The sequence below is a fragment of the Panthera uncia genome, chromosome F2 (genome assembly GCF_023721935.1).
Source record: "Panthera uncia isolate 11264 chromosome F2, Puncia_PCG_1.0, whole genome shotgun sequence".
NCBI lineage: Eukaryota > Metazoa > Chordata > Mammalia > Carnivora > Felidae > Panthera > Panthera uncia.
The window spans coordinates 74,064,695-74,076,802 of NC_064812.1; the positions used below are offsets into that span (position 1 = coordinate 74,064,695).

Sequence of the window (12,108 nt, forward strand, 5' to 3'; positions counted from 1 at the left end):
GGGAAACCCAAGATGGTAGCTATGTTATAGACTAGAACCACCACCCACTCTGAAATAAGAGAGTGGCGGGTGTATGTGCGAGAATTCGTAAATACCCAACACCCAGCTTGGAAAGTTGGAAAGGATTGCCCCTGGGTAACAGGTGAGAAAGGGCGACTGGGGAGCACGGCTCCTGTCTCACCAAACTGTAGGGAAATCCCATGTCAGCCACCGTGGGGACTTTCTCACATCCACTCTCTCCCCAAAGGGAATCTATTTACTGCATCACATAACTGACGCGTGCACAGTGCCTTGCTTCATGCAGAATTAGTTCTCAGAATTCAAACGTTGTTATTCGATCCCCATCTCTCTTTGACCACATCTTTGCTGTGCTTTATTCTGCATTCACTTCTCTCTCAGGTAGGCACTTGCCTAAGGGGCTACTAGTTCTTCATTGGTCTAGAGAATTCCTGAAACTGGGACTTCCTGAACCAATCATTACAGCTGAGAGAAAGAACATATGATAATTAGCTAGGCCCGAGGGCCCTAATAAATGAAAAGACCCCCTTCACCACTGGAACTTACGGAGAAGTAAAAGTCCAAAATGACTTAATTGTGCAAACATTTCAAGGGGGCCAGTCAGGCCTGGCGATTACCCTGTGCCAGCTTTTCCCTTCTCAAGAGTAGCGTAAGAACTGATTTATCATGGTCCTATAGAAAGGAAGCTATCCTTGAAAAGTGTGAACGTGTAGAGAGCACATCTGAAAGGGACTGTTATTAGGACTTGCGAAGAAGGAGTCTTTGGAATCCTCACCGCGACCTAAACTATTACCCTGAAATAGCATGAGGGTTCTAGAGCATGCAAAATCACCCCAGCTGAGCACAGGAATTAGACACACCTCCACGTCCCCCTTACCACCTCGGTTTTTGCCAGAAACACCTGAAGGAAAACCAGGGCAAACACCATGCCAACCACATTGATTCATGGGGTGCACGGAAGAGGAGATTAGGATCTGACACAAGTTGCCAAGAAAGCAGCCAAAACCTCATTAAAGATGTTGAGAGAGAGACTGAGGGGAAGCCTTCAAGAAGATTCTCTTTCCACTACTTGCCCAAGTATGACTACGAAGACTATACTCCAGCTTTTCCTCTCAACAAGAGCTAAAAGATCTTCTAGTAATAGGTTCTTCCTCCTCCAGAATCACCTAAAATCACCTACTGTGGAGTTCCAACAAGTTTCCTGATGTTCTGTTTCCAAAGAGAGGAGCCAGGGGAGCCAGGACCTTCACTATAAAGTGCGTTTTTAATTTCATGTAAGATTAAGCCTTAAAGCATTAGCACTGAAATCCTCAAGCTGGCAAGGAGACACTCTAGAAATAATTAGGATTATTTTTGTCCATTAAAGGTAGCACATTTGAGTACTTTAGAATAGATGAAAATGATATAAATCTCTCCTTAGATAGGTCCAGACTGCAGAGGGCCAAGTGAGAAATGTATTGTTTGTATTTCAAATTTAACAAGTCTTAGTCTAACAAGAGGCGCTAAGAAGATACATTATATATTTTATGTAGAAATGGGTTTAAAAGTTTTGTATTTTAAAAGTCTTAGTCTAATAAGAGGCATTGAGTAAGGCAAGTTTTTAATCAGTAAAAAGAGAATTACTTACAGTTTTATACACAACCTATCTATCCAGACACACACATAAAACAATTCTCTTTGTACCAGCTTTAAAAAATGCCTTCCTGTGAGCACCTGAGTGGCTCAGTCAGTTAAGCATCTAACTCTTGGTTTCAGCTCAGGTCATGATCTCACAGTTCGTGAGTTCAAGTCCTGCCTCAGACTCTGCACTGACAGCATGGAACCTGCTTGGGATTCTCTCTCTCCCTCTCTCTCTGCCCCTCCCCTGCTCGCTCTTGCTCTCTCACTCTCTGTCTCTCTGTCTCTCTCTCTCTCTCAAAAATAAATCAACTTAAAAAAAATTTTTAAATGCCCTACTTCCAAAAAGCACTTATGGTGCTGTAATTGTCAAGAATGGTCTGCTTAGAAACTTCTAAGGGTTCTGTTCCTTCAAGCATATATACAACTTTGTGTTTACCCGTTTGGTTGAATGTGTGTAAGTATATATATGTATTTGTACCAAGCTAAAATTAGAATGGGTTTTAAGCAAATACATCTATTTTTTAATAGATGTATTAAAAAGAACCTCAAAAAGAAATAGAACCTATCCAAAGGCTTTTTAAAAACTGGAATTCTACACTGTAATTAAACATGAGGATAATAGTAACTATTATGTACAAAATGATGTCAGAATTTTGACCCAAGTAGACAGGTCCTCACGCAAATCTTTAAAGCTTGTAATATGTGATGTGTGGTGGCCATGGAAAAGTGTCTCTCAGATCACTGAATGCAGAACGTATCGCTGGCCAGTGGCCCCACAGCAAGCTGCACTTACTCTAAAATCCGCCACGATGTTTTTGTACTGAAGCCAAGCTTCCCAGCACTGCTCCCAGACAGTGGCTGTGCAGCAGGGACGCAGAAGCCCGCGCATTCCCAGGAGACACCGGATTCCTCTAAGGGACATCTTTGACTTGAGGACTCCTCGTCCGCCATATTGAACCGTCTTAGGGCTACGTTACAGGCTAAGACCCTTCCGCCCCACCTTCCTTTTCTCCCTCTGTCCTTCACAACGGTCAGAACTGCATCACGGGCTGACAGCCCTCCAGCCCAGGTCCCTCCTTATTTTTCCTCCTTGTGTGTCCCTTGTAGGTCCCTTGCGTGTCTAACCTTGTGATGCTATCTGCTTCTCAAAAAAGGTGGACTAACACAGCATCCATCCTTTCTTAATAAAACAGAATTCGACTGTTTCATGAGATACTACATCCCTCCTTAAAATCTTCCTGCAGGAAAATCAAAGATGTTGGGATTCCCATTTAGGGAATCATTTGGATTTTACACATTGTAAACTTTGATATAATGTGATATTATTAAGTTGGCAGAAAAATGTTACATATTGTGTAAGGAAGCTAAAAACGAAAAATAAATTTTAAAGGCTTTACTATCATCTCATGTTTACTAAATTAAATATTGGTGGAATATATGAACATATGTAGCTAAATGAAATTTCCATACAGAACTTGGGAAATTCATCTGCTTGATTTGCCCTTTACTCCTCATCTCATCAGGTAGGCTGATAATTGGCTTCTGTCCTCCTCCAGGGTTTGAATACCACACAAGAAGAAAACTTCTTGGCTGAAAGCCACTACCTCTTAAGAAAACTGCTGATAACCTCCCAGAATTGAAAACAAATTAAATCATATTTATCACATATGGTATATGCATATACATACATGATACATGTAATTATAAAGACTCAGAATAAATTATTATGAATGACTCTCCCAGAAAATAATTGGACTATGCATCCGTAGTGGCATTAAGTATAAGGATAAAAATAACTGCCAAAGAAATCTTAAGCTTTATTTAATAATTTTGTTAGACAACATTAGTAATTACCTTAATTTCGTTTGGAATCAAAATCTTAAGTATAAGAGAAAGGGGAAGGGAATTATAAAAGCAAAGTGTTTTAGTTAGGAACTATAACGTTAGAACTGAATTAGAAACAGTATGAACCCATGCTTAAAAAAAAAAAAAGCATATGTTTTCCAATTCTGTCAGCTAAAATGAGCTAGGAACAAGGGACTAAGAGAATGAACCTAATGAGTAAACTTCGCTATTATGATTTCTAATTCCATCTTTCCAGGATACGTTGGAAAAAATGGCTGATTGCTGTCTAGGGTGGGTAGGTTATAAGCCTGGGGCAACTTGCTGAGCCAGGAGACAAGAAATAATGCAGATTAATGGGACTGTGTCAAAAGAACACAAGTGCTGTGATTCCCATGGGTGCATCAATTTGCAGTAAAAGACAATGATTGTTGCTGTTGGTTAAATCACATTGAGACTCTGCAAAGTCATGAGTCTATAATGATATACAGGAGGAAAATTAGCATAAAGATGAATAAAGATGGCGAACTGAATAGCCCGTATTAGTGTTGAATCCTTTACTCAAATATGATGTTATTTTGATTCATTTACTTTATCAGGGAAAAATTCAGAATTTAGTAAATATTAAATCCATACTATTAAAAAGTGTTTTCTGGCTTAAGGAAGGATGCCAGTAGAATGATCCCATAAACTGTGACTGTAAATTGGACAAAGACATTCAAGATTACCAAATCTCAATCAGATATCATTTCAAATGTCCACAAGCATTTTATGGTCTGAAGAATATGGAAAAATCGCAAGATACCATTAAACTCAAAGATTTTGAAAACCAGTTTGAAAGGCATTTGCAAATGTCTTAAAATCTTGTGAAGTTAAAAGGCAGAGAAGCTAGAAGTTACACGTTACAGAAGTAAAAATGTATTTTTGTATCTTAAGAGTCAAAACACAAAATCCAAGTAACCAGCCCAGATGAGAGCCACCAACCTCTGTGAATGGACAGAAGCAGCAGGTACTGTGTGCAGATTCCATCCAGGGACACGATCCGAGCAATCCATAGCATTACTATCTGGCAAGTGGGAACCTGTGTGTATTTCAGATTTTATACACTTGTTAACATGTAAGAGGATTTGGCCTATTAGAGTGATGGCCTGTATCTCTAATTTAAAATGTATAATTGAATAATTTGTTTAGATTGGTCATTTTAAGTTAAGGTCTGACTACATATAGTATTCAAACTACTATTAAAAAAAAAAAAAAAAAACTTGAGACTCATCCCAGCCATTGTTTATTTCATAAATTTGTAAGTATTTCATACTCAGGATAGATTAGGGAGAACTTAGTGACAGCTTAGCATATACTAAATAAAGCCCATGAACTTTTACCACTGGCCCAAATCTTGAGGTGGCCAGCATAAACATTTTCCCCTTTCTAGAATGGACGGACTTCTGCTAGGGGCTTGCCCGAAGCTGTGGTCCAAACTCTAGATATTCCAAACTCTAGATATCTCTTTCAATTCCTCTTTCAAAAAATCAGCTCTGAGACTCAGGTCAACCTAGATGACTCCGTATTCTTCCCATCTGAGGTGCAGGGTTGGAAACAATATGGGTAATATCCAGATATTACTAGCATCTCTGTCCGTGTGCTTTTAGTCTCATATTTCATCAAATTCCAGCTTTGGGTAGCTAGTGCTGAACTACAAATGTGGTTTTTAAAAAAAGGCTACCACATATATGTATCTAACTTAAATAGCAATATAAATTTTTCACTTATGATTTCAGTTTTTGTTATATTGTTAAAAGATGCATTATAAACCTAAGCATTTTTGCCACTTTCTAGGGCCATTTTAACTTCTAGCTGGTCAAGTTACGGGTTAGTTTTATCTAATCGAAACACACGTATTGAGTACTTACTATGTTCCAGTTCTAAGTGCTATGCAGCTGAGAAGCAGGGCACTATCAATATTTATATTTTATAAATGACCTACCCAAGACCACCCGGCTGGTAAATATTAGTTCCAGGACTGGAATTAGGATGATTGCTCCAAAGCCTCTTCATTATTTTAAACTTCATGCTACAGTCCTATATCTTTTCTTATATTATGAAAGGCTGCATCATAAACAGCCTCTACTTACCCCTTTATTTTCATTTGTATTCTTATACTGTTCCAAGAAAGCAATTTTATAAACAATACATGGGGTGATAAACGCTATTGGCCAAAGTTGCATGTATGAATGGAAATACACATAAATATAAAATTAATTCTCTCCACATCTAAGTCTGGCCAGGACACTATCTGTTACTAACCAAGCAATTAATGATTCCCAGGGCAAAGCAAGATCCATTAACTTCTGTGCCAATGAAAAGCTAAATAGAGTAAAAATCTAAAAAAAAAAAAAAAAAAAAAAAAAAAAAAAAAAAAAAAAAAGCTAAATAGCGTAAAAATAGAGGTACACAAAGTTTTCACCGAGAAATGTACGGATCCACATAGTACAGCAAAAATAAGAGCTGCGACCAAATATTTTGGAGAAGCGGCAGTTTGTTCTGACTTGTCTTCATGACCACATCTAAATCCGTCATCTCATTCGGTGGGGTGTGTTGGATGTTTGGCTGACACCGAATAGAATTAAATAAAAGCAATCTCCCCCAAAGGCTCTACACCCTTACAAGTTTGGGATCGATTTAATTTTCCATAAAATAAACCCATAATAGTAAAACAACAAAATGCTCATGTTGATATTACTTGTCCTACCCAAGATCAAATTTTGACAGAATCCTTGTCATCTGAAGAGGGGATAAAAAAGTATATCCCCCCATAATGCAGGGGAAAGCAATATATAGATGTATCAGGTATTAGTCTTTAATAAAATTATGTTATTTCTCTGAATTCTGTGATGACTATGTTGTCAGCTTTTCAAACTGTGTAATTTGTTGTGATTTCGCATCTAAAAAATATTCACTTCCATGCCTAATTTTTAAATAGTTTTCTTACAAATATTCAGTTTGTATAAGCTTTGAGCCCCACAAAACTTGGATTTGCCCTTGACCATCACATTATTTTGGAAGAAACCAGAGTAGCTCTCTACGCTTACAGACATGGAAACAAGTCCAGGATACATTGCGAAGCATAAAATTCAAAGTTCAGAATAATATCAATAGTAAAATACCACTTAAGTAAAAAAAAAAAAAAAAATGTTTTGCAAGTTTGACTCCATAATCTTTATCCGTAGCAAAGTACACTTTTTTTTTTTTTTTTAGCTTTTTAGTTCTAAAAAGCAGCAGAAGGGCATTTTCGACCTTAATTCATGTTTGTAGAGGGCAATGCAACACTTCAACGACCTCGGTACGCCTATTCCCTCACATTGTAACTTTCCGAAACTGGGATGTGACCCGAGACCGCCGGGAAGCCGTGGTCACTCGGCGCGCATGCGCAGCCAGGGCCGTGGCCGTTCCGACGCGGTCGTCATCGGCGGGGTCGTGCGCGTAGTCGGCACGACCTGGAGGGTGACGGCCTTTTGAAAACGTCCTCCGGAGGATTACGGGACGATTCTGCATGGAAAGGCGAACGCACTTCTGGTTACGCCGAAGGGCAAGTTCGCAGCAGCGGGGCGCACACCACACCTCGGGCCGCTGGCCGCCTCGGGCGTCACGGCCTCGTCCACGTGCTTCTCCGCCCCCTGGGGAGCGCCGGGCCCGCGGCCGACCGGGCTGCGCGCTGACTTCAGGGCCCCCCGTGCGTCGTGCAGGGGAGGCGCCCGCGTCGTTGGTCCCGCTGCTTGCGCGCGAGCCGCGCGGGGAGAGCGCCCTCCTGGGCCCCCGGGGCCGGCGAGCGGAGGCGCTGCCGGACGCCGGAGCCCGAGCCCCCCCCCGGCCCGGCCGCCCTTTGGGAAGGGAGACCTTGCGCGGGCACCAAGAGCGATTCTCTCCTGCAGCCCGTGCTCCGCAGTCTCTCCGACTGAAATCAGATTCAACGCGCTGGTAACTCGGCCTTCCGCTGTCGCAGCTTGTGAGAAACACGCCCTTGTCCGCCTGATCCCGAAGTAGCTCTTCACAGAAGGGCTGCCAATCGGAGCATTTCCAATCATTGCCTTTTTTTTGCTCCTCGGCGGGTGCACCCAGTGTCTCTCCTTCCGTTGTTTCATTAGCACTTCGAGGGTAGATAGTGCCCACCCTGTTATCAACAAATGTCATCCTTTGCCTTTATTTGGGGATGACGAGGTTACGGCACTTGATCAGATTAATCTTAATCCTCTGCGTTTTTAGTATATTACAAGAAGGCAGTAGGCTCTTTGATCTTTAACCTCAAAATTTAAGTTGGAAAAACTAGTGAAACTTCAGATTGGTTTAGCTTGTAGTGAGTTACATCAGCCCTGGCAGGGTACATTTTAAACCACTATTGTTTAACAAATCGGTGTCTTATGGGTATCAACACCTATACACTGTTTATTATGAGTTTCATAAATAATAACTAGCAGTTAGGCATTACTTCTCAGGTCCTGATCTAAGTATTTGAAACAATTAGCAATTAGGTATAACTTTTCAGGTCCTTGATCTAAGTATCTGGAACTCTGTTGTTAATCCTGACAGCAATCCTGAGGTAGGGCGGATGAAACTGGAGGACAGGCAGAAACCCAGGCCATCTGGCCCCAGAGGCTGTCTTAAAATGGAGATTCAATGAAATACTCTTTTTTTAAAAAAAGATTAGCTTTAAAAAAAATTAATGTTTATTTTTGAGAGAGAGAGAGAGGGAGACAGAATCCGAAGCAGGTTCCAGGCTCTGAGCTGTCAGCACAGAGCAGGATATGGAGCTCGAACTCACAAAATCACAAACCCTGTGAGATCATGACCTGAGCGGAAGTTGGACACTTAACCGACTGAGCCACCCAGTCGCCCCAGCAATGAAATACTCTTGAGCAGATTGGCAGATGATGGGTATAACGAACTTGGGGCTTGTGAACATAGAGTACCACATTTTCATTAATACCTTACATTTCATATAAATAATAAAATCAACCTTTGGAAAATGAACTCTCTATGCTCTTATCTTAACAATAAAAATTACATAACAAGTCACGTCATTTTGCCAAGAAGGTTATGACACTCTATTACTCTCCTTTGACTAATATTCGCAGCATTCCTCATGCCAGGAAACTAAATTATACCTATGTGCCAACTATGTGCCAACTATTAAATAAATTTTGCAGTATAGACTTACTGTAGAATTTTCTTATTTTACTCTCTCAACTGTCATCCTTTTGTATTTTGGGTTGGATTCAACTCCCTTTCTACTAAAATATTTCATAAGTGTACACTTTTTAGACTTTTGTTGTTATCAATGTGTACAGGACTCCCCAACTTTTATCCCAAAATAAAGAAGTTTAGTAATTATTATCCTAATTTCTTTAAGTGAAAAAACTGAAGCTCAAACAGGTTAAACACTATACACGAGATCACATACTAAGGCAGATGGGTAGTATAGACTAGAAATCCTATCCTAGGGCTCAACAGACTTCAAATGGCTTATGTAAATGCCTTGTGTTTATTCTCATATCTTCTCAGAACGAATATATCTCAAAATCATAGCTCTATCATCATAAAAATATAGTTTAACATCACCTGTGTGCTCTCCGTACAAGAAGAACAGAACTTTAAAGGCGTAGATCCTAACATGTTCCTCTGTTTTTTTATCAATAGGGTAATGTTGGTCTTTTCCCCAAAGATATGGAATGCAAATTAGTGGGAGGTAGGGAGTTTGTTGTTACAGAAACTAGAAAGGAAGAATTTATGGTTGCACAGCAAGCCCCTGGTTTAATTTCAACATCTGGTTGTCCAAATTACATATAGACAGTAGTGATTCTGTGCCATTTTTATTCAGATTTTTCCTCTCCTAGGATTCTCTATTTGTTATTATCTGAAGCTCTGATCATGGCTCTGAATCTGAATCTGTTCTTTTTTTCTCCCCCGCCCGACTCTGTTTCGACACTTCTGTAACTCATTTGCTGTGAAGTCGAGAATCTCTCTTGTAAGTGAGCTTACCGGGTGGGCCAAACTACCATGGCCCAGGGTTGTTAGGAAGTCGATACGTTGCTAAGAAGTCTTGCTAATTTGCTATATAAGCTGAATGGAGTGTCAGAGAATTCTCCTTTCCCCTGATGAACTTAGGAGATGGATGTTTTGACCTGTATCAGTGATTCTATTTGGATCGATTACTTCGAGGTTAGTGTTTTATCCATGTATGAATGTTGCACCTAATTATCCCTGTAATCGGTTAAACAAATGTCAGCTGTTCGTATTTCAACTCTTCCTGCCAATAACTGCTGGAAGTGATTTAATGCAGCTGGAAAACAACCCTGACAATCATTATAGCCTGCAAAGTGTGAAATCATTTCATTGCACTATTGTGGTCTCCTTAGTCTGAGGACTGATCACGTTCTGCGGATGACGCTTAAAAAAAAAAAAAAGCCGGTTTTATTTATTATAATTAGGGAAATACTGGGAAAAAGGGGGTGAGCCCAGGGGCAGCTCGGTGTTGTTTATCTGGTGAACTCTTCTCAGCCAAGAGCTTGTTTTTACAAGAAGGCGCTTTCAGCGTTGAAGGGAAATCCTGTCATCTGAAAAAGAGGGCTGTGCTTCATTCGAGATTGTTTCCCCCTTCTGATAAAAACACTTGCTGATTACACCCCAGATGCGGCTCCTTTGGGGGAAAACGAAGGAAGAGGAGAAAAACGCTGGGTGGAGCCAAGGGGTCGGCAGCAAGGCTTCCAAACTCCCGGGGCCTCTTCTCTTTTCGCTCGCCTGTGTGGCTCCGGGGTCCGCTTCGAAGGCGCGATGCCCTCGCCGCTTCCCCGGCGCGGTTACCTCCCTGGCGAGTTTTCGCCCCCGGTGGACTCGAGGCCCTGCAGCAGCCCTGCTGAGCTGCCAGGTAGGGCAGGGAAGCTCGTCGTGGGTGGCACTCCTCCCAGGGCCCCGCGGCTACCGCGCCGGCTGGCCTGGTGCTCCATTGACTGGGAGCAGGTGTGCTTCCTGCAGAGGCTGGGAGCTGGCGGGTTTGGCTCGGTGTACAAGGCGACCTACCACGGAGTTCCGGTGGCCATAAAGCAAGTGAACAGGTGCACCAAGAACCGACTGGCGTCCCAGCGCAGCTTCTGGGCCGAGCTCAACATCGCCAGGCTTCGCCACGACAACATCGTGCGGGTGGTGGCCGCCAGCACGCGCACGCCCACAGGCTTTAACAGCCTGGGCACCATAATCATGGAGTTCGGTGGCGATGTCACCTTACACCAAGTCATATACGGTGCCACCAGCTGCCCTGAGGAGGACGCGGAGCCTCGCTGCTGTGCCAGAGAGCAATTCAATTTGGGAAAGTGTCTGAAGTATTCCCTAGATGTCGTGAACGGCCTGCTTTTCCTTCACTCGCAGAGCATCGTACACTTGGACCTGAAGCCTGCGAACATTCTGATCAGTGAGCAGGACGTCTGCAAAATCGGCGACTTCGGGTGCTCCGAGAAGCTGGAAGATCTGCCGTGCTGCCGCACTCCCCCTTACCCCCCGGGGGGCACCTACACCCACCGAGCCCCAGAGCTCCTGAAAGGAGAGGCCGTAACGCCCAAAGCTGACATCTATTCCTTTGCCATCACTCTCTGGCAAATGAGTACCAAGGAGGCCCCGTACTCCGGGGAGCGGCAGTACGTGCTCTATGCTGTGGTGGCCTACGATCTTCGCCCTTCTCTGTCAGCAGCTGTCTTCACGGACTCCATGTCTGGGAAAAGACTGGGGAAGATCATCCAGTGCTGCTGGAGGGCCAGTGCCTTGCAGCGGCCAAGTGCAGAACTCCTCCTGGTCGACCTTAACTCCTTAAGAGCTGAATTTGGCTGACTCTAAACCTGTATCAAGATAGGCTTTGTCTTTGTTTCTACTCGTTTTTAAAGAAGTGACCATGTAGAAAAAAAAAAAAAAAAAAAAAACATATCTGCGGGATGGGTTTTTAGAAAATAAAGTTATTAAAAACTCCTTTTTTGTCTCCAATACCTTTTCTTTTTTTAACTTATTTTGAGAGAGAGATGGGGGGTGGGGAAGGAGGGGTAGGAGGGGTCGAGAAAGAAAGAGGGAGAGGGAGAATCCCAAGCAGGCTCTCAGCGCAGAGCCTGATGCAGGGCCAGAACTCCTGAACCATGAGATCATGACCTGAACCGAAATTAAGAGTCAGACACTCAACCGACTGAGCCACCCAGGCGCCCCTCAAATACCTCTTCTAAGACACACAGCACAACTACAAATCTAGTAGTTGTCTTAATATTGTTAGTAACTAGCCTTATTCCCTTAGAGAATCATACACTTTGCTTTCGCAGCAAGCATGCTTCTTTTTTTTTTTTTTTTAACGTTTATTTATTTCTGAGACAGAGAGAGACAGGGCACAAGTGGGGGAGGGGCAGAGAGAGAGGGAGACACAGAATTTGAAGCAGGCTCCAGGCTCTGCGCTGTCAGCACAGAGCCCGACATGGGGCTCGAACTCACAAACCGTGAGATCATGACCTGAGCCGAAGTTGGTCGCTCAACTGACTGAGCCATCCAGGTGCCCCATGCATACTTACTTCTGCAGTCCCCTACTCCTGAATTTATTCAAATCTGTTA

The 12,108-nt window shown here is 42.6% G+C and overlaps 1 protein-coding gene across 1 annotated transcript; it reads left to right on the forward strand.

Annotated features, from left to right (window-relative positions):
• Positions 1–10,290: 10,290 nt before the first annotated feature.
• MOS (MOS proto-oncogene, serine/threonine kinase) lies at positions 10,291–11,378 on the forward strand. Its single transcript, XM_049633704.1, has one exon. It carries the CDS (start codon positions 10,306–10,308, stop codon positions 11,350–11,352), a length of 1,047 nt encoding a protein of 348 aa, XP_049489661.1. The 5' UTR covers positions 10,291–10,305; the 3' UTR covers positions 11,353–11,378.
• The last annotated feature ends 730 nt before the right edge of the window (positions 11,379–12,108 follow it).

What these genes read in the sequence shown, in the direction of transcription:
- MOS (XM_049633704.1), top strand. Translation starts at nt 10,306, where the DNA reads ATGCCCTCGCCGCTTCCCCGGCGCGGTTACCTCCCTGGCGAGTTTTCG.